This window comes from Neovison vison, chromosome 6, assembly GCF_020171115.1.
Source record: "Neovison vison isolate M4711 chromosome 6, ASM_NN_V1, whole genome shotgun sequence".
Classification (NCBI taxonomy): domain Eukaryota; kingdom Metazoa; phylum Chordata; class Mammalia; order Carnivora; family Mustelidae; genus Neogale; species Neogale vison.
In genome coordinates, this window is record NC_058096.1 from 161243077 (window position 1) to 161265599 (window position 22523).

At 40.7% G+C, this 22523-nt stretch overlaps 1 protein-coding gene across 3 annotated transcripts in view; it reads left to right on the top strand.

Annotated features, from left to right (window-relative positions):
* The first annotated feature begins 2371 nt into the window (after nt 1–2371).
* CNOT10 (CCR4-NOT transcription complex subunit 10) overlaps nt 2372–22523 on the top strand; it is a 78312-nt gene continuing 58160 nt past the window's right edge. For 2 of the 3 annotated variants that reach the window (XM_044252758.1, XM_044252759.1), the window contains exons 1-3: nt 2372–2663; nt 15479–15573; nt 17422–17583. In XM_044252758.1, coding sequence (XP_044108693.1) covers nt 2642–2663; nt 15479–15573; nt 17422–17583 — 279 coding nt within the window. In that variant the 5' untranslated portion in view covers nt 2372–2641. Of the gene's footprint in view, nt 2664–11066; nt 11269–15478; nt 15574–17421; nt 17584–22523 lie in introns of those variants that run through there. The other variant, XM_044252760.1, reaches the window with a different exon arrangement.

Sequence of the window (22523 nt, forward strand, 5' to 3'; positions counted from 1 at the left end):
AGCATGTACTCTTCACTTGATGTGATGGGGATGGCAAGTCACCTCTGGTTTTCCTCCTAAAAACCCATAATCCTAGTCTAACTGTAACTGAACTCAATGGGTGGTACACTTGGGATGCGCAAATCCCGAAGAAGTGTGGAAAGCAAAGAACCTTTCTTTTTTTCAAACTTTTTAAAGATTTCATTTATTCATTTGAGAGAGAGAGGAGAACACAGAGGGAGAGTGAGGAGAAGCAGACTCCCGGCTGACCAGAGAACCTGATGTGGGACTTGATCCCAAGACCCTGAGATCATGACCTGAACCAAAGCAGATGCTTAACCAACTGAGCCACCTAGACACTCCAAAAACAAAGAACTTTCTATTACTTGTTGTGTGAAAGGAGAAAGTTCTCAAAGAACTATCTTCCCATGGATTAGCACAGGATGCTTTTAGTCACTGTCTTATCGGCAAGATTAAGAAACTTATACATATTCTATTATCCACACTCTTTGCTTCAACTCTGCTTGTCTAACACATTAACATGCTAGTGCATATAGGTATGTTCAAAAAATGACAGAAAACCCTGTCTATAGGAGGAGATATTAGTACTATAATGAACTAAAGGCAACTTCAAGACAACTCAGGGGGATAAATAATAATAATAATAATAATAATCAAACAAATAAATAATGGGGCTCTTGGCTGGCTCAATTAACAGAGCGTGCAGCTCTTTGATCTCAGAGTTGTAAATTCAAGCCCCATGTTGTGTACAGAGATTACCTAAAAATAAAACCTTCTTGGGAGCACCTTGGTGGCTCAGTCCGTTAAGTGTCCAACTCTTGATTTTGACTCAGGTCATGATCTCAGGTTTCTGAGATCGAGCCCTGTGCCAGGCTCTGTGCTGGGTGTGGAGGCTGTCTAAAATTCTCTCTCTCCCTCTCTAAAAACAGCAACGACAGCAGCAGCAACAACAACAACAATAATAATAATAAATACAATCTTGAAAAAAACAACTCAGTGCGGCTTCTGCACAGATCCTCAGCTCCAGTCCCTCTCAAACTGTCTCATGTAAGGGGCTACCAGGTGAAACACCTAGCTGGATAGTCTTCTTGGCTGGAACCGCTGATTCAGCAAAACGAAATGCATTCCTTCCCTGCTTTTGTCCCTTCCCCCTCCTCCTTCTACTGATAGCTTTTAGCCCTCTGATAGAAGTAACTTCCCCACTGGATCCTTGCTAATTGGGCAGGGGTGTCCTGAGAAGGTAGACCCTGTTGACTGAAGGCCCATGAAGTTAGCGGGTGTCCTGGTGCCACTTTGTCTGATCCTCTGTAGGTCTTTTCCATTTCAAGATACTTGGAATCTAAAATATACCTTTTTTCTTTATGTTAAAGATTTCATTAGGTATATTTGGTAATTGTATCTCTAGGGTAGTGTTGATTAACTACTTGTCCCACAGGTTGCTTTTGAAGATAAAGCAGGCATTCCTATCCCTTGAAGGGATAGGCCTATGTGTTCCTTCTTTGGTCCAGCTTTGCCTGGGGACAACTTGACTGCTTCTGTTCTGAATTGACAAGATGAATGTCTGGGTACCAACTTCATAACCATGAACAAAATAAATCAAATCAGATATGCGTTATTCAAAAGTCCTGACCAGTACTCCTTAAAGCTGTCAAAATCATCAAGGACAGGAAAAATCTGAGAAACTATCACAGTCAAGATGAGCATAAGAAGACATAACGAATGTAACGTAGTGTCCTTGGCAGAATAATGGAACAGAATGGGGGCATTGGGGAAAACTGGTGAAATTAAAAAATAGATTTTAAGAAATATTTTAAAATAATAATTAAATTATTATTTCGTTAATCAAGGTTGTTTCAATCAAGGTTGTTTCTTAGACGTGACAAATGTACCAGTTATTTAGTCAAAATTTAAGATGCTTACAACACGGGAAACAAAGTGAGGAGTATACAGGAACTCTGTGTATCATCTTTGCCATAGTTCTGTAAATATAAAACTATTCTAAAATAAAATGTTTCGTTTTTAAAAGGGAACAGCAACAGTGCCTTCTCACAAAATTGGGAGAAATCAGTGAAAGTGTACAGGCCAAGCGCATGGCTCATTGCTCAGCACACAGTGTTATAATTGTGATTTTACGTAAAATGCGGGAGGAAAGCTCTGACACTGCAGAATTTTAAGCAGTATAAACCAGAGGTAATCGCCTGCAGACCCCGCCCATGCTACCCAGCACACGCCCACAGCCCCAAGATAGCGTCCATCGGGTCGGTCGCGCACGCATACGCACACACGCGCGCCGCCGTGGGCGGGGCGCTCGGGGGACGCCAGCGTGGGGCGGGACCAGCTTGCAGTTCCCACACGGGCGGCGGCCCCCGGAAGTGGTGTATACCGGGAAACCGTGCAGCGGAAGCAGTGTCTGGCTGGAGACTGTGGGGCTATCTGGCCGGAGACGCTGCTTCTTGTTGCTAGACGACGCGAGCTAGCCTTCGTCACTTCCTAAGCCCGCGTCAGCCCACTCCCCAGGCCGGAACCCAGGGGCCCGGAGCCCGGGTGGACTCGTCTTCCGAGGTTCAGGATCGCAGCCGGCTCGGCAGCTGGAATCAAGGCCACGCCACCTGCGGGGAAGAACATAAGCTGGGGTGTGAAGATGGCTGCAGACAAGCCTGCAGGTGAGGTGCCCACGCCCGGTGTGCTAAAGCTGTGGGACACGCAGGGGTGGGCCGACCCTGGCGCGGAGTTGGTGGGGACACGAGGGCGACTTGAATCTGGGTGTGCATTTCTCTCCCACGGCCGTCCCAAGTGTGAGTCTGTGGGTCCCAGATCTATAGGTTTTTTTTACCCAAGTGCAGTATGAAGTCACTACTGACCACCTCTCTCCAGAATATCTGACTTAAATTTATTTAACCACTTCACAGGCTTTTCGGTTTTCCAGTGGGGAAGGCAGAATAGGTAAAGTTCACTCTGGAGCGCACAGCTGCCTTGTGTCCCCTGACTCAGGATAAGATTCACCTGGGCTCTTTCGCCCCCACATAAGCCTGCCTCTGGTCTGCGACGTCCTATGTAATTAGCTTTGTGAAAACTACTTGTTTAAGTAGACATAAAATTAGAGTGTCTCTCTTCGTTCTGTGCTCTCAGATATCTTGCGTTTGTAACCTATTCTCCCGTAGTTCCTTAAAGTTAATTAATTTAATCTCGATTATTTTTTTTTATGGAGTACTGCTCCATTCCTAGAAACTTCTCCATTATGGTATATAAAATTCTTTCTTGCCTACTTCTGGGACGGTCTGCCATATGTGTCTTGTGAGAAATTGATGTTCTCTGTGGCATCTCATTTATGTTGGGAGAACTTAACTGAGGGATCTTAGAAGTGGGCAACAACTTAGACTTTTTGCAGTGAAATTTAGAAAAAAAGGAAAGACAGTCTCTATATTCTGTAGGTTTTGATCTCAATAACTGACAGATGGACTTGATTTGAAATAAAACTGAGCCGATCCTCATATACAGTAGAGAGAAGGTTTACAAAGTGAGGATAATGGAGTATGCTATAGAGTTTTCAGGTAGGCTGGTCACGGAAGGGCTCGGGTGAGGTGATGTTTGAACAGATACCCCCCTGAAATGAAGGAGAGAGCCATGTGGAAGGAGTAGGATGGATAGGGACAATGTTCCAGGCAGGAAATAAGCATGACTTGTTCAAGGCTGGACCAAGCGGACCAGCATCTTCCTTATTAATTGAAGGCAGTATCTGTTTCCCAGGTTTACCTTTCCTACTTGCCGGTGTCTTTTGCTCTTGCCTGGAATGACCTTTTTAGGCCTAAAGCCCATCTAGTTTCCAAGTTCTATCGGTTATAAAGCACTCTTCGACTTGTTCATTCACAAAGATTAAGTACGAGGGACTGCCTTGGATATTGAAGAAGTGAATAGAACATAGTCCCTGCCTTTGAGGACCTATTGCTCAGTCTGTGAGACACCCAACTTAGTAGCATATCCATTTGGTAGTATGTATGTAATATAGCCAGGTACCATAGCTGTGTAATATGTGTAGTGGAAGAATAAGGTCCAGGGCGTTTTGGGACTGTGTCTTTGGTTGAAGTTTATGGGTCACAGTGTAGGAAATTCTTACCTAGATAATGTTAAATTTTTATTAAGTAGATGAGTGTTTAATATCATTCCTTTGAATCTCTCCTCTCCATCCCCCTTTCACCTGTTGTGATTCTAGCCTTTATTTTTTAATGTGGTCTGTTTCACATTAAGCAGCCTTCTGACTGGTGTTTGTTTCTCTTCCTATCCAGTCCATTATTCTCACTACTGTGTCTGCCTTTCTTTCTTTCTTTCTTTCTTTCTTTTTTTTTTAAAAGATTTTATATATTTGACAGACAGAGATCACAAGTAGGCAGAGAGGCAGGCAGAGAGAGGAGGAAACAAGCTCGCTGCTGAGCAGAGAGCCCGATCGATGCTGGGCTCAATCCCAGGACTCTGGGATCATGACCCGAGCCAAAGGCAGAGGCTTTAACCCACTGAGCCACCTAGGCACCCCTGTGTTTTTATTTCTAAAACACTAATTGGAACATACCATTCCCATGCCTGTAAACTTTCTAAGATTGTATCATCTTGTGTGCATCAAATCCTCACTCTTTAATGTCATTTGTGAAACTTTACAGTCTGTTTCCAGCTAATGTTTCTATATCAACACACCTAGTTCTTTACACCAGAAACGACTCTCTTGAAAAGTATTGTGTTCGGGGCGCCTGGGTAGCTCAGTTTGTTAAGCCGCTGCCTTCAGCTCAGGTCGTGATCTCGGGGTCCTGGGATCGAGTCCCCCATCGGGCTCTCTGCTAAGCAGGGAGCCTGCTTCCCTTCCTCTCTCTCTGCCTGCCTCTGCCTACTTGTGATCTCTCTCTGTCAAATAAAAAAAAAAAAAAAGCATTGTGTTCTTTTAAGTTTCTGAATGGTAAGAAAGAAGAGAAAGTGGTATCTTCCTTTCTCTTCTTTCTCTTCTCAATCTGGTAAATTGTGTCTTCATTCAAAGTCTAGTTTATATGCTGCTTCATCTCTGAGCTCCTGAGCTCAGAGCCCTTGTCATGGAGGGTATTGTGTGCTTATTCTTAGTTAGTTAAGAAGAGAAACCCATGAAAGCCTTTAAGAAAGTAAGTGACCTGACCACAGTATGGGAGGGGGTAGATTTCAATGAAACAAGACTGGAAGCCCAGAGAATAGCTATAGCCAGCTAATGTTGTTATATTAATTTATTCAGTAAATATTTACCCATGCCTGCTTTGCCAGGCACTAATGTAACTCTGTAGTTATGAGGCTTATAGTATGAAAGACAGGGTAAACAAAATAAATAATTATGGGTTTTTTTTTTTTAAAGATTTTATTTATTTGACAGAGTGAGAGAGCACAAGCAGGAGGAATAAAAGAGAGGGAGAAGCAGGCTCCTTGTTGACAGGCAGTCTGATACGGGGCTCAATTCCAGAACCCCAGGATTACAACCCAACCCAAAGGCAGACGCTCAACCGTCTGAGCCACCCAGGTACCCCAGTAATTGTGATTTTTAAGTTGTGATAAATATTGTGAAGAAAGGAAGATGAGTCGGACGACAGAGGATAACTGAGAGCAAGAACCCTATTTTGAATAGATTGGTTAGAAAAGGAAGGACTCTCTTACTGGAACAGAGACCCTAAATATAAAGAGCCAGCCATGTGGAGAAAAAATGATCCAGGTAAGAGGAGCAACAAATGTATAGACTCCTTGGAAAATGTTTAAAGAGACTGAGAAGACCCCCTTGAATATAAGCACCCCGAAGAAAGGTACTTTTATCTGTGTTAGTCTTGCTCTTATCTCCAGTGCCTAGAACAAGGGCTGGCATATAGGAGGCACTCAATACATATTTATAGTGTAGTGAGCAAAGAGATGAATTCAGTTGTGTCAGGGGCTGGCTTATGTCAGTTTGAATTCGTTGTAATCAGAAGAGATTTCAGCAAGAGCATCATGTGACCAGATTTATATTTTAACGGAGCTAGGTGAGAATGATGAAGTTAAAAACAAGGTAATTGTGCTCGCTTCGGCAGCACATATACTAAAAACAAGGTAATTAACCAGACAGCCTGGGTTCATCCTACCAAGACACCACTTGGTATCCGTGTGACCTTGGGCAAATTTTCTTTTTTAAAGTAGGCTCCAGGGGCACTTGGGTGGCTCATTGGGTTAAGCCTCTGCCTTGGGCTCAGGTCATGATTTCAGGGGCCTGGGATCGAGCCCCACATCAGGCTCTCTGCTCAGCAGGGAGCCTGCTTCTCTCTCTCTCTGCCTACTTGTGATCTCTGTCTGTCAAATAAATAAATAAAATCTTAAAAAAAGATAAATAAAGTAGGCTCCATGGGGTGCCTGGGTGGCTCAGTGGGTTGAGGCCTCTGCCTTTCGGCTCGGGTCATGGTCCTGGGATCAAGCCCGGCGTTGGGCTCTCTTCTCAACAGGGAGCCTGTGTCCCCCTCTCTCTCTCTGCATGCCTCTCTGCCTACCTACTGATCTCTGCCTGTCAAATAAACAAATAAAATCTTAAAAAAAAATGAAAATAAAGTAGGCTCCACACCCAACATGGGCTTGAACTTGGTGACCCTGAGATTAAGACCTGAGCTGAGATCAAGTGTCAGACACTTGGGGTGCCTGGGTGGTTTGGTTGGTTAAGTGTCCAGCTCTTAATTTCAGCTCAGGTCATGATTTTAGGGTTGTGAGATTGAGCCCCATGTGGGGCTCTGTGCTCAGCAGGGAGTCTGCTTGAGATTCTCTCTCTGCCCCCTCCCCTGCTCCCCCTCCTTGCTTGCTCATGTGCTCTCAAATAAATATATAAATGAGTCAGGTGTTTAACCAACTGAGCCACCCATGCACGCCTTTGTTAAATGTTAAGACCCTTTTTTTAAGCCTCAGCTTTCCTCTGTGTAAAATGGGAATGATAACAGTATCTATGTCTCAGCATTAGTAAAGGTTAAAATGACATCATCTGAGGCCCTGACTTTATTTTAAATATGGGTTAGTATTACTTTGGGGTTGGTAGGATGGTGAGGAGAGGCAGATATGAGAAATGTTTAGGGAGTAAAAGTGGCAGAATTCGTGACTAATTGGGTATAGTAAGGTGAGCAGAAAGCCTTACTCCTTAGGAAAGGTTCTTAGTTGAACCTCAGTTTCTTCATTTGTAAGATGGGTGTTCTGACAGTTTTCTAACTTTTTTTTTAAGATTTTATTTTTAAGTAATCTCTCTACCCAACATGGGGCTCAGACTTAACCCCGAGACCAAGAGTCACATGCTTTACCAACTGAGCCAGCCAGGCACCCCCTAACTTCTTTTTTTTTTTTTTTTTTAATTTTATTTATTTATTTGACAGAGAGATGATGAGAGAGGGGGAATGGAAGAGGGAGAGTCAGGCCTCCTGCTGAGCAGGGAGCCTGCGGTGGTATTCGATCCCAGGACTCTGGGATCATGACCTGAGCTGAAGGCAGATGCTTAACAACTGAGCCACCCAGGTACCCTACCCCCTAACTTCTAATAACATTTTATTTCATTTATTTTTTGTCTTTTTTTTAAAGATTTCATCCATTTATTAGCATTTTTTGTTTTTTTTGTGTTTTTTTTTTTTAAGATTCATTTATTTGTTAGCGAGAGAGGGAGAGCACAAGCAGGCAGAGTGGCAGGCAGAGGCAGAGAGAGAAGCAGGCTCCACGCTGAGAAAGGAGCCAATGCGGAACTCGATCCCAGGACCCTGGGACCATGATTGGAGCCAAAGGCAACCACTCAACCAACTGAGCCACCCAGGCATCCCCATTTATTAGCATCTTTGACTAAGAAAATACCATCATTGTTTTAGGATGATTTATTTGACCTTTTTTTTTTTTTAAGATTTTATTTATTTATTTATTTAACAGAGAGAAAGATCATAAGTAGGCAGAGAGGCAGGCAGAGAGAGGGGGAGCAGGCTCCCTACTGAGCAGAGAGCCCGATGTGGGGCTTGATCCCAGAACCCTGAGATCATGACCTGAGCCGAAGGCAGAGGCTTAACCCACTGGGCCACCCATGCGCCCCTGACCTTATTTTTTTATGGTTATCTAAAAGGAGAAAATGGCTAGAGTTAGGACACAAAATCCTAGATTAGAATTTATCTGAGAATTTGAACTGTGAGCCTGGCTATAATAGGCTTAATAGGAAAAGATTGATAATATGAATAAGGGAAAGATCAGACTTGATGGGTGATATGAAATCAGGAGAAGGGTACTTACAGATGGCTTTGAAATTTTAAGCCAGAATAAAAATAATAATAACAGGGGCGCCTGGGTGGCTCAGTGGGTTAAAGCCTCTGTCTTCGGCTCAGGTCATGATCCCAGGGTCCTAGGATCGAGCGCCGCATCGGGCTCTCTGCTCAGCAGGGAGCCTGCTTCCTCCTCTCTCTCTGCCTGCTTCTCTGCCTGCTTGTGGTCTCTCTCTCTGTCAAATAAATAAATAAAATCTTAAAAATATATATATATATGTATATATATGCAGGGTTGCTTGGTTGACTCAGTTGGTTAAGCTTCAGACTTATGGTCTAAGCTTCAGACTTGTGGCTCAAGTCATGAACTCATGGGTTGTGGGATCGAGTCCCAGTCCATGCTCAGGGCAGAGCCTACTTGAGATTCTTTCCCCCTTCCCTCTCCCTCTCCATCCATGCATGTTCACACTCTCTCTCTCAAATAAATAAATAAAATCTTTGTTTATCTATCTGTCTATGCGGATGAGGAAATAAACTATGCAGTACTCGTCTACCATTTGCTTTCTTCAAGGTCGTGTGAGGAATCCATGCATATTTGATATTTTTTCAACTTTGTATTACAGATGATTTCAAACATCCAAAAAATTGAAAAAATGAGTATCCATATTCTCACCACCTAGTTTAACGATTGTTGCATTTTGCCATATTTATTTCCTCTCTCTCTGGCTACAACTTTGAGTGTTGAATCATTTCTAAATATTTCTAAATATCGGGCGCCTGGGTGGCTCAGTGGGTTAAGCCGCTGCCTTCAGCTCAGGTCATGATCTCAGGGTCCTGGGATCGAGTCCCGCATCGGGCTCTCTGCTCAGCAGGGAGCCTGCTTCCCTCTCTCTCTCTCTGCCTGTCTCTCCATCTACTTGTGATTTCTCTCTGTCAAATAAATAGATAAAATCTTTTAAAAAAAAATATTTCTAAATATCAATATTTCTAAATATTCATCTCTAAATATTTCACCAGGCATTTTTTCAAGATTTTATTTATTATTTGATAGAGCGAGCACAAGCAGGGGGAGTAGGAGAGGGAGAAGCAGGTTCCCCACTTAGCAGGGAGCCCAATACAGGGCTCGATCCTAGGACCCTGAGATCATGACCTGAGCCAAAGGCAGATGCTTAACCAACTGAGCCACCCAGGCGCCCCTCACCATGCATTTTTTATTTTTTTTTTAATTTTTTAATTTTTAAGATCTTATTTATTTATTTGACAGATCTCAAGTAGGCAGAGAGGCAGGCAGAGATGGAGGAGGAAGCAGGCTCTCCGCAGAGCAGAGAGCCCGATGCGGGGCTTGATCCCAAGACCCTGGGATCATGACCTGAGCCAAAGGCAGAGGCTTAACCCACTGAACCACCCAGGTGCCCCACCATGCATTTTTTAAAAATCCACCATGCACTTTTTAAAAATAAGGCCATTCAAAAAAAAAAAAAAAGGCCATTTACTTGTACAACCATTGTCATACTTTAGAAAATTAATATTTGAATATATTAAGTTTCCCAGTTGTCCCAGAAATGCTATTTAAAGGCTTAAAGAGGCTGTGCTTACCTGGCAAAGTATCAGTTAAAAGATAATAGTAAGTTAAAAAGATGAAAAGTACAGCATAGGGAATAGAGTTAATAGTACTGTACTAACGTTTTAACTGCACATACTGTGGCAAGCACTGAGTGATGTATATACTTGTTCAGTCAACGTGTTGTACACCTGACACTAATATAACACTATGTTAATTAACTTCAATTAAAAAAAGAAAGGTGTGCTTTTCAAACTAAGATCCAGTCATGGTTTACACATTTGTTTGTGTATAAAATACATTGGGTTTGTAAGTTCAAGCCCCACATTGGTTGTAGAGACTACTTAAAAGTAAAATCTTTTAAAAAAAAAGTCTAAGTTGAATATAAAAGCTTAAGGGAAATCTAGGCTTTCTATATGTAGAGCCTTAATAAATCAGGTATTAATATTTGGAAACCAGAGTAAATCTCTTTTCTGTACATAAAAACTACTCTCCAATATGAATATTAAAATACTCCCCAGCAGGGGCACTGGCTGCCAGTCAGTGGAGTGTGCTCTTGATCTTGGGGTTGTTTGAGCCTCACAATGGGTGTAGAGATTTACTTAAAAATAAAATCATAAGAAAAAAATACTCAGCATGGTAGAGGTCTGGTTTGCCTATCTTCCACAAAGCATGTTATTGTTAATTCTTGATTATTTTCTTCCTTTATTTCTGTTGTGCTGCACAGGGTGCTCAAGTCTAAGGCATTGCTCGTCACATATTTCTCTGATTATGTAATAATCAACTGTTATATGTGTGGGGTTTCAATAAGTCAGAGACACTTGTCCAAGTGATAGAAAACCACGTGAGCTATGTGAACTTTATTTATATGGTGACTTCAACAGATCTGAATGATTTTTCTTTGAAATGGCATCCTTCTTTTTTAAAACTTGCCTTCACAAAGGCATCATCACTACTTTGTGACCATATTAGTAGGTTTCCTTAGTTTTTAACATTCCTTATTCCTATGGGGAAAAAATGTCTTTTCTTGAACATCATTGGAGCTGTATTTTAAAATGTGTAGCTTGAGTGCCTTCTTAGCGCAGTAGGCAGCGCGTCAGTCTCATAAAATGTGTAGCTTGTGTGGAAAACCCTCCTCCAATCAGCTTTGAATTGTTAACATTCTGTATTAGAATGTGTCTGTGCTTTCAGTTAACTGACTTCTTTCAGTTTTTGAAAAGCAGTGTATTTCTTTTCTACTTACTTTAAACCTAAAGGCAGTTGTTTGGTTCAAAATGAAGCCTATTGGATTAAAGGGTGTCAGGGTTTTTGCTCCTAAGAGCTCTGTGCGCCTGGAAGGTCAGCCATGTTCATTAGGCCAGAGTAGAAGGAAAGTCAAGCTTATGGATGAACGGCCATACACTCTTACAATTGGCAATGGAGACTACTTTTGGACAAATAAAGACACATTATGGAATTACGTGCAGACTCTTTCTGGTAAGAACTCTGAAGTTACAAATAATGTTTTAAAAACTGATTACGAAAGTAACACCCACTCCATACAGAAAACTTGAAAGGTGCAGAAAGATAACAAGGAAAATAAAAATAGTAAACCCATTGGAGTATTTTTGTTTTAAAGTTTTATCTTGAAGTAAAAGTGCAGATAAAATAATGGTTGGTTACCTTGGAAAAGGCTACCTCTTGGGGCACCTGGGTGGCTCCGTGGGTTAAAGCCTCTGCCTTCAGCTCAGGTCATGATCTCAGGGTCCTGGGATTGAGCCCCACATCGGGCTCTCTGCTCAGCAGGGAGCCTGCTTCCCTCTCTCTCTCTGCCTGCCTCTGCCTACTTGTAATCTCTGTCAAATAAATAAAATCTTTAAAAAAAAAAAAAAAGAAAGAAAGAAAAGGCTACCTCTTGCACTGATTTCTTCAAAATATCTGTAAAAATGACAATTTCAGAGTCTCTTGTCAGCCTTAGAGTCTAGCTTGTTTATTATATTAAAGTTGGCATCTTTCTTTGCTTGGAAGATTGTAGGAGGCTTTTACAGTTCCTGAAGGATAATGGTGGAAAGTAGAAACTTCTTTTTTTTTTTTAAGATTTTATTTATTTATTTGACAGACAGAGATCACAAGTAGGCAGAGAGGCAGGCAGGGTGGGGGTTGGGGGTGGGAAGCAGGCTCCCTGCTGAGCAGAGAACCCAATGCAGCCCTGGGATCATGACCTGAGCTGAAGGCAGAGGCTTTAACCCACTGAGCTACCCAGGCACCCCTACGGATTTTATTTTTAAGTAATCTCTACACCCAGCATGGGGTTTCAGTTCACAACCCCCACCTGAGTCAGCAGGTATCCCCAAAATAAAATCTTAAAAAAAAATAATAGTAAATAAATAATTGATCCTTACTGTTGTTGTATACGTAAAAGTTTTGCTAAACAGATGTAGTGTGAAAACAGCTTAACAGTAACTCATTGTCATTGACTTTCTAAAGAAAAAATTATTTAACAGTGTCTTTATTTATTTATTTATTTATTTTTAAGAGTTTATGTTTTAAGTAATCTCTACACTTGGGGCACCTGGGTGGCTCAGTCAGTTAAGCGTCTGCCTTTGGCTCAGGTCATTTTTCCAGGGTGCCGGGATTGAACCCCCACATGGGGCTCCCTGCTCACTGGGGAGCTGCTTCTCCCTCTGCCCCAAAACCCACCTGTAGTTGCTTTCTCTCTCTCTCTAATAAATAGATAAAATCTTTTAAAAAAAAAAATGGTATGAAAATTTTCAAAATTAAAAGTTGGGGAGGGAGTTGGAAAATAAAAAGATCTAAAAAAATTATTAGAAAAGTTGATTGGTGGTTTTTTTAAAATCAAAAGAAAGTATCCTTCCTTCCTTCAGAAAGAGCACAAGTAGGGGGAGCAGCAGGCAGAGCCCAGCAGAGTAAGAAGCAGACTCCCCGCTCCCCACTGAGCAAGGACCCACATGTGGGACTCAGTCCAGGGTTCTGGGATCACGACCTGAGCTGAAGGCAGATAGATGTTTAACCCATTAAGCCACCCAGGTGTCCCAAAGAGAGTTTTCTAAGTTTTCTAAGTAGGAAATATTTGTAAATTGTAGAGGACAGTTTCTAAAGACTGATCTTGAATAAGTACAACTTTTAATTTGAATTTAGTACCTCGGGGAAAAGCAGGAATATCATGAGTAATTTGAGATTAAATGAAGTTCAAATAATCCAAGGCATTATAGCTGGCTATACCTTTCAAGGTGCTATCTTTCCTCCCTTCCCTGCAATTCCCGTTCCCATAGTCTTTATTATTATTATTATTATTATTATGGCATTGAATACATGTGAAAAAGGCTGAAAGATTTAAAGGATTTAACTTTTTTTACAGTCCCTTGGTACGCTAGATGCTGCATTTTTTTTTTCAAGAATGAGGAGTGTTTTGTGTTTTTTTTTTTTAAGATTTTATTTATTTGACAAGAGATCACAAGTAGGCAGAAAGACAGACAGACAGAGAGGGGGAAGCAGGCTCCCTTCCTAATGCGGGGCCCAATCCCAGGACCCGGAGATCACAACCTGAGCTGAAGACAGAGGCTTAACCCACTGAGCCACCGAGGCACCCCTAGATGCTGCATTTTTTTTTTTTTTTTTTATTTGACAGACAGAGATCACAAGTAGGTGGAGAGGCAGGCAGAGAAAGAGGAGGAAGCAGGCTCCCTGCTAAGCAGAGAGCCCCATGCGGGGCTCGATCCCAGAACTATGAGATCATGACCCGAAGGCAGAGGCTTTATTTTTATTAGCTCTGTAGATGTGGTTACCTGGAAGTATTTATTCTTACTAATTTTTATGACTTTATTGTCTCCTTTCCTTTAAAGAGTAATTAAGAGCTCAGATATATTTCTTTTTTTTTTTTTTTTTTAAAGATTTTATTTATTTATTTGACAGAGAGAAATCACAAGTAGATGGAGAGGCAGGCAGAGAGAGAGAGGGAAACAGGCTCCCTGCTGAGCAGAGAGCCCGATGCGGGACTCGATCCCAGGACCCTGAGATCATGACCTGAGCCGAAGGCAGCGGCTTAACCCACTGAGCCACCCAGGCGCCCCTCAGATATATTTCTTATTGTTGAATGGAAACTATGTTTTGTGGCTACTACATGTAATTTTACAGAGGAAACTTCAAAGTTTGTGAAAACTGGATAAGCATGATTCTGTCTCCAGAGTGTGATATTATGATTTAGATTCTTGTCAGTTATCTGACATCAAGGCCCCAAATCCCAAGGAAAAGAAAGATTTCTGCCAGCCCCTCTCCCAAAAAGTCTCTGCTACAGTATATAGATGAGGCTTAGTCCAGAAAGATCTCTTGTGAACAAAAAGAGATGGGATCATTTGACTGCATTGTGCTCACAAATGTTGGGATCAGTGATGCTGCATCTTTCGTGAAAGAAAAAGTATTTCTTCTGGGATGCCTGGGGGCTCAGTGAATGAGTGTCTGCCTTCTGCTGAGGTCATGATCCCAGGGTCCTGGGATTGAGTCCCACATCAGGCTCCTTGACTAGTGGGGAGCCTGCTTCTCTCTCTGCTGCTCCTTTTGCTTGTGCTCTCTCTCTGACAAATAAATAAAAAATTTTTTTAAAAGATGTATTTATTTTGAGAGAGAGGGAAAGAATCTCCCACAGACTCCCCCACTCAGACAGAACTCAGTGAGGAGCTCAGTCCCACCACCCAGAGTTAATGAACTGAACCAAAACCCAAGAGTCAGATACTCAATCTAATTGAGCCACCAAGGCACTGCAGAAAAAGTTCTGGGTTTTTTTGTTTGTTTTGAAGCATTTGTCAGAACAGTTAGAAGTATTGAACTCGAGTAGTTTGAAACTTGATTTAGCAGAGATTTTTCTGTTTATTTTGGAATTTGGTTTTCAAATAAAAAATGTCTAATTTTGAATTGTGGGGCAGTAATCATTAATCTTAGAAGGTATATGGATACTTAATCATGTTAAGGAAGCTTTGTAAATGTGTTAATCTTGGCTTTTGGATTCCTAAGCCTATGAAAGTATTCTTGGCCTAGAAATTAACTATGAGTTCTTATTAAAGTAGTTTTCTAATTGTTAAATGTTACTGTATTCCAACTGAATTATAAACTTTTTGAAGGTATTGTATATATATTTATAATCTTTTGTCTCCGGAGCGTAGCTTCTGAAATATGTAGGACTTTGATATATTGCTGGGGGGCAGATCTAACTTTTTTTTTTTAATTTTTTAAGATTTTATTTATTTATTCGACAGAGAGATCACAGGTAGGCAGAGAGGCAAGCAGAGAGAGAGGGGAAAGCAGGCTCCCCGCTGAGCAGAGAGCCCGATGCGGGGCTCAATCCCAGGACCCTGAGATCATGACCTGAGCTGAAAGCAGAGGCTTAACCCACTGAGCCACCCAGGCGCCCCCAGATCTAACTTTTTTAAGTGAACACAACATTCTCAGCCCAGGTGTCCTGTAATCTTTACATAAGCAATGGTGGGTTTTCATTGTGCTTGACCATGGCTAAAGAAAACATTTCTTTGTTTTTGGAGGAGTGGCTTCTAACTCACCTATAACACTAATATGCCATCGTAGTTGAAAAAGTCCTAACTGTAGCAGCTTCATTAGGAAGAAGACAAAAGAAAACTAGGGCACGTTCACTGTATAGCTTTATTTCTAAACAACTGTGAAACTTTTCTGCTTGCAGATCAGGGAGCAGAGAAACATGAAGGGACAAGTCAGTCCTCTGGGATCACTGATCAAGAGAAGGAGTTGTCCACCAGTGCTTTCCAAGCTTTCACAGTAAGCAGTGGTTTCTTTCTGTCGGCTCTAGTTTTAGGGTCTGTCAAATATGAATCTTTTCACAGTGAATTTTTTAAATTTAAAATTTTTGTTCTGTAGTAATTCAAGAATTAAGTTTAGGGAGTAGGTTTAGTTTTAATATTTAAAAAATTGGAGTTTAAATATGATAAAAGGAATGGGAGTAATTAGAGCCATTACCAAGTTTTTGTGTTTTCATAAACATGTTTAACTCTCATAGTCCTTTTTAAGCCTTTAAAACTTAGATTTGTAAATATGTTGTTCACTCTTTTTTTTTTTTTTAAAAGATTTTATTTATTTATTTGACAGACAGAGATCACAAGTAGGCAGAGAGGCAGGCAGAGAGAGAGAGAGGAGGAAGCAGGCTCCCCGCCGAGCAGAGAGCCCGATGCGGGGCTCGATCCCAGGAGCCTGAGACCATGACCCGAGCCGAAAGCAGAGGCTTTAACCCACTGAGCCACCCAGGCACCTCTGGGTCACTCTTTTTAATTCACTGCTTTTGTTCTGTTCTTTTTCTCAAATATGCTTTAAAATGGAACTCTAAAGGTTTCTTGTCAAAACTTTAACTTTTCTGACATTAAACTATATGAAAGTAAACCTTATTTGATTTTCAAGTTATATACATGTAAGCAGAAGAATTTGATACTTGGGTATTCAAAGTGTATTTAGTGGAAATTAAAAATTAGAATAATTAATCATATTACCTTTCTTTGCTAGCCTCAGCTATTATGTCCTACTAGCAGTATACACCTATAAATAAATAAATAAATAAATTTGTGTATGTCATGTTGTTTTATGCATATATAGAGGTGTATGGTATACCTATGTGTCTATGTATGTGTCTTATACAAGTATTGGTGTTTGAGTTTGCGCCTTAGGAAATACCTGCAATTTTTTTCCAGCTTTATTTTATTTTATTTTATTTTTTAAGATTTATTTATTTGACAGAGAGAGAGAGATCACAAGTAGGCAGAGCAGGAGGCGGGGGGCGGGGGGAGCAGGCTCCCTGCTGAGCAGAGAGCCCGATTCGAGGCTCTATCCCAGGACCCTGAGATCATGACCTGAGTCGAAGGCAGAGGCTTAACCAGCTGAGCCACCCAGGTGCCCCTTTTTCCAGCTTTATTGAGATATAATTGACATATCCCAGTTTCCTTCTCTCTCTCTCTTTTTTTTTTTTTTTAAAGGATTTTATTTACTTATTTGACAGAGAGAGAATGAGAAAAGGAACATAAGCAGGGGGAGTAGGAGAAGAAGAAGCAGGCTCCCCACCAAGCAGGGAGGCTTGATCCCAGGATCCTGGGATCATGACCTGAGCTAAAGGCAGATATTCAACGACTGAGCCACCCAGACGCCTGGACATATCCAGTTTCTTTTTTTCTTCCCCAGTTTCTTAATTAATATATGAATATTGCTTCACCTAGTGACTTTAGTTAGTATTCTTAGGGGAGTTGTAGGTCTTTTTCTTTCTTTCTTTTTTTTTTTTTGTTGTTGTTGTTGTTGTTGTTGTTGTTGTAGGTCTTTTAAAGTTTGTCTTTTTTTTAACTTTTTTTTTTTTTAAGATTTTTTTTATATGTCAGAGAGAGAGCACAAGCAGGGGTATGGTAGGCAGAACGAGAAGCGGGCTTCCCGCTGAGCAGGGCGCCCAACATGGGGCTTGATCCCAGGACCCTGGAATCATGACCTGGGCTGAAGGCAGATGCTTAACCGACTGAGCCACCCGGGCACCCCTTTAAAGAGGTTTACAATGAAGAGTGAAATATATTTGGAAATTATTGTATAGTTTTAAAGCTGATATGTAATTTTGTCTGTTTTTGTGTTTGTTTGTTTTAGGCTGGAAATTACGATGCCTGTCTGCAACACCTTGCTTGCCTACAAGAAGTAAACAAAGATGATTATAAAATAATTTTGAATACAGCAGTGGCTGAGTTTTTTAAAAATAATCAAACGACAACAGATAGTTTGAGACAAACGCTTAACCAGCTGAAGAATCAGGTGATACAGAAATGAATTTAGCTGTAAAAGTACTGTGGTAATCTCTCAATTGACCAGTAGAAATACTTAAGAAAAATTAATAGGACATGTCGGATACTGATAGCATAATTTCTAATGTATCTAAAACACTTGCATCAGTTTTATTTATGTAAAATTATTATTCCAGGAAATGAAAGATATGCTGTATAATTTTATTTTATTTTCTTTTTTTTTTTTTTTTTTTGATTTTATTTATTTATTTATTTGACAGAGAGAGATCACAAGCAGGCAGAGAGGCAGGCAGAGAGAGAGGAGGAAGCAGGCTCCCCGCTGAGCAGAGAGCCCGATGCGGGCCTCGATCCCAGGACCCTGAGATCATGACCCGAGCCGAAGGCAGTGGCTTAACCCACTGAGCCACCCAGGCGCCCTATTTTCTGTTGTATTTTTAAATTGAACAGAATAGACTAATAGACTAAATTTGAATGAGTTTTGGAGTTTTGAGAAAAAAAGTGGAAATATATGAAAAGCTTAGCTACTGAGATTATCTTTTTTATAACTGCAAAGATCAGATTATTTATAATAATGTCAAGATTGTTTTAGCACATTGGATCAGGACATGATTAATTGATAAATAGAAGATATTCTGATTTATATATGGTTTGGGGCTTGTCTTAGTCATTGGTCATAGCAGCAACATTTCTCAGATCACAGAGTTAGAGCTTTGATAGTCAAGAGGGCTGGTGATGATGATAGGATCAGATAGCAGACATTTATTGCTTATTATGGAACAAGGCCCTGCCAAGAACCTTATATGCAACATGTCACTTAGTCTTCCCAGTAGTCCTATGAAACAGCTACTATAATTTTTCTCATTTCACAGATGGGAAAGCTGAGGTACAAATAGCTTGTATAATTTGTCCAAAGACACAAATCTCTTAAATGAAGAGAGTTCCATCAACCCAGTCCTGTTTGACTCCTCAAGGGCCTGTGCTTCTAATTATTGCTTCATGCTGTAGAAGCACCTATGACCTTTTTGAGCCTTTGTCCTTGTTCATGAGTACCACTGTATGGTAGCGTATCACCCTAATATGTGATATAGACCCCTTCAGGACCTTTATAATTTTTTTATAGGAGTAAAGCTACCCTGCAGTATCACCCAAACATGGTATTGTTAGAAATAAGTAACCTGTTCATGCTCTTCCTAATTCTTTACAGGAGTCATTTTCAACCTTATTACAGTTCTTCAATGAAAATGAGAATAATAAGGGTGCCTGCCTGGCTCAGTTTGTGGAGCATGCAAATCCTTTTTTATTATTATGAACATATAATGTATTTGTTTCAGGGGTACAGGTCTGTGACTCACTAGTCTTACACAATTCACAGCACTCTCTATAGCACATACCCTCCCCAGTGTCTATCACCCAGCCACCTCATCTTCCTACCACATCTCCCCTCCAGCAACCCTCGGTTTGATTCCTGAGATTAAGAATCTCTTATGGTTTGTCTTCTTCTCTGGTTTCATCTTGTTTCATTTTTTCCTCTCTTCCCCTATGATCCTCTGCCTTGTTTCTCAAATTCCACATATCAGTGAGATCATATGATAATTGTCTTTCTCTGATTGACTTATTTCACGTAGCATAATACCCTCTGGTTCCATCCATAGAACATGCAACTCTTGATCTCAGGGTCATGAGTTCAAGCACCCCTTGGGTGTAGCGATTACTTTAAAGTATAATTTCTTTCTTTTTCAAGAAAAGAAAATGAGAATAATAGCAAATGTGTATTAAACACTTATGTGATTCCAAATTCCTTGTTAAGTGCTTTTTAAGTTTTATCTTGAATAATCCTCACATTCAACCCTTAAGATAGGTACTTTTATCTCAGTTGTAAAACTGGGATTTAGGGCGCCTGATAATTTTAATTTATATAGCTGGAGAGGGGAGGAGCAAGATTTGAATCAGACCTCTGATTTTTTTTTTTTTTAAAGATTTTTTATTTATTTTGACAGAGAGAGAGATCACAAGTAGGCAGAGAGGCAGGTGGGGTCGCTGAGCAGAGGGCTCGACGCAGGGCTTGATCCCAGGACCCTGAGATCAGGACCTGAGCCGAAGGCAGAGGCCCAACCCACTGAACCACCCAAGTGCCCCTGATTTTTTTTTTTTTTTTAGGTACATTTTATATGTGGGTTTGAACTTACGACCCCGGAAATCAAGAGTTATATGTTCTACAGACTAAGCCTTCTAGGCACCCCCAGACCATCTGACTTTTGAGCCTGTTTTCATAGCTACCCCATTCTTCACACATTTATATGACATCACATTTCTGTATTTCTCTAGCTTAGTAACTGTTACTTTATCTGGAGTTACAGAATCAAAGGAAAGATGATGTTTGTGGATATCTAGTACACATACCCTATGACCCCATAGACTGTTTATTCCAGGGAATATTTATTTGGTCTTTGAGCACAAGTTCATCCTTAAAACCCTTTTTAGGGTAAGAGACTCCTGCAGACTTCTTATTAAGCCAAGAAAACAGTTTTGAAATCCTTTCACCAGCCTTAGTTCTTTTTTTTTTTCTTTTTTTTTTCTTTTGATAAGGCTGGTTCAGTAATCCCCCCATGCCCTCCAACTCTCTTAAAACCTAGAAATATTTGTACCTATGTCTCCTACTTTTCACTAAATCATACTTCTGTTCAGAGTCTTACGTCCTCGGCCTAGTTACATACCTTTACAACCTATTCCACTTTTATTGATGTTTTATCTCATTTAACAAGTAGTTTTTGTTCTGGCTGGAGCAATTACTAGATGTTTTTGGTAAGTCCTAGAAAATGTTGTTGTTATTTATGTCATATGTTCAACCATTTGTGCTTTGCTTTTGTTTTGTTTTTTTAAGAAGAAAGAATTTTTTTTTTTTTTATTCATTTATTTGCTAGAGAGAGAGTACTTATGTGCACACAGAAACGGGGGGAGTAGCAGGCAGAGGAAGAAGCAGGCTCCACACTGTGCAAGGAGCCTAGTGTGGGACTTCAGGACCTCAGGATCACAACCCAAGCTGAAGGCAGAAGCCCAGCTGACTGAGCCACCAAGGTGTCCCTACTTAAAAAAACAAGTCTTAAAAACAAACCCATAGCAGTCCCTGCCATTTGACAGCAAACTCCCAGTGCCCAGCAACTAGTAATCTGCTTTGTCTGTTCATTTGCCTACTTTGGCTATTTCATGTAGCTGAACGTTCAACCTTTTTTTTTTAATGTATTTTTTAAGATTTTATTTATTTGACAGAGAGAGACATAGCAAGAGAGGGAACACAGCAGAGGAGAGGGAGAGGGAAAAGCAGGCTTCCCTTTGAGCAGGGAGCCCGATGTGGGCCTCGATCCCAGGACCCTGGGATCATGACCTGAGCTGAAGGCAGACACTTAACGACTGAGCCACCCAGGCGCCCCTGTTCAACCATTTTTTAATCCAAAATTCCTTAATTTTGTCCAGACCCCTCTTTTCTGGCTAAGAATTAACCTTTTCTTAGTTCATTCTCTCTCCATTATGTTACCACCAGCAAGTATTGTTTTTCTTTGGAAATTGAGTTTTCTCTAAAGAGACTGTTTTTAGTCACTTCAAGACTATGACTTGATAAGCGAAGTTGATACAGAATCTGCAAACTAATGGAGTTGCAAGTGCTTGTGGTCAGAGAGGAGCAGTTGTTAACATTTAAGCCCATGGTATGGATGACTGAAGTCACAGGTGTCTGATTACAAATTACTCTGTATCATGAACCTTCTGGTTCCTTGCCATCAGCCAAACCAAAGTTAAGTTCATCATGTACATCATACTCCTACTGCTTGATATAGGGAAGTGTCAGTCTTAAAATTAATTACTTAACATGCTCAATAATTTGTTCCAATCTTTAGGGGCACCTGGATGCCACAGTTGTTTGGGAGTCTGACTCGGTTTTGGCTCAGGTTGTGGTTTCGGGATCGTGAGATCGAGTCCCATGTAGGGCTCCAAGCTCAGTGCAGAGTCTTCTTGGGACTCGTTCCCTGTTCCTCTCTCCTTCCTCTACGTGCACTCTGTCTCTCTCAAATAAATCCTTAAAACAATAATTTATTCCAATCTTACCAGTGGCAGAGAAAAATTGGTTTTAATACAGTAGATTTCCAGTTTTGTGTGTTAAATGAAATTACAAAGTGTTTGCAAAACTTAATTAAAATTTGTAAGCCTAGGGGCACCTGGGTGGCTCAGTGGGTTAAGCCTCTGCCTTTGGCTCAGGTCATGATCTCAGGGTCCTGGGATCAAGCCCTGCATTGGGCTCTCTGCTTGGCAGGGAGCCTGCTTCCTCCTTTCTCTCTCCCTGCCTCTCGTGCCTACTTGTGATCTCTCTCTGTGTCAAATAAATAAATAAAATCTTAAAAAAAAAATTTGCAGGCCTATTGCTTCAGCTTGGGGGAGCATACAGGTAGTCATTAGCTTTAAAATGCAAAGTGGTGTGATTTTTTTTTTTTTTCTGGTATCAGATGTAAAAGTGTTTTAGCAAAGCCATTAAAAGCCTATTTTTGTTATTTATTCAAACTTTTTTTTTTTAGTTATAGGAACAAAACCTGAAAATAGGAGGAATATCAGAAAATATACTTCCTAGCTATAAAGCCTTAGGCAAGATAATTAAGCTTTTTGTGCTGGTCTCCTTATTTATAAAATGGAAATGATAATAATTTCTCTGTCCTCAAGGTATGGTGTGGATTAAATGAGGTATTCTTTATGAAAGGTTTAACGTAGCAGGCCTGGCACATAGTTAAGTAGTTAGCTCTTGTCTATTAATGTTTAAATTTTACTTTAGTCTTTACAAAATGAAATCAAGGTTATGTATACATAGCGCATAACATAGTGTGTACAGGAAAGGTCTTTGAATTTTGCCCACTCCCAGGGAGACTAAAAAGCGGGGGACTAATTTGGAAGCCAAGTTGGCAGTTAAAA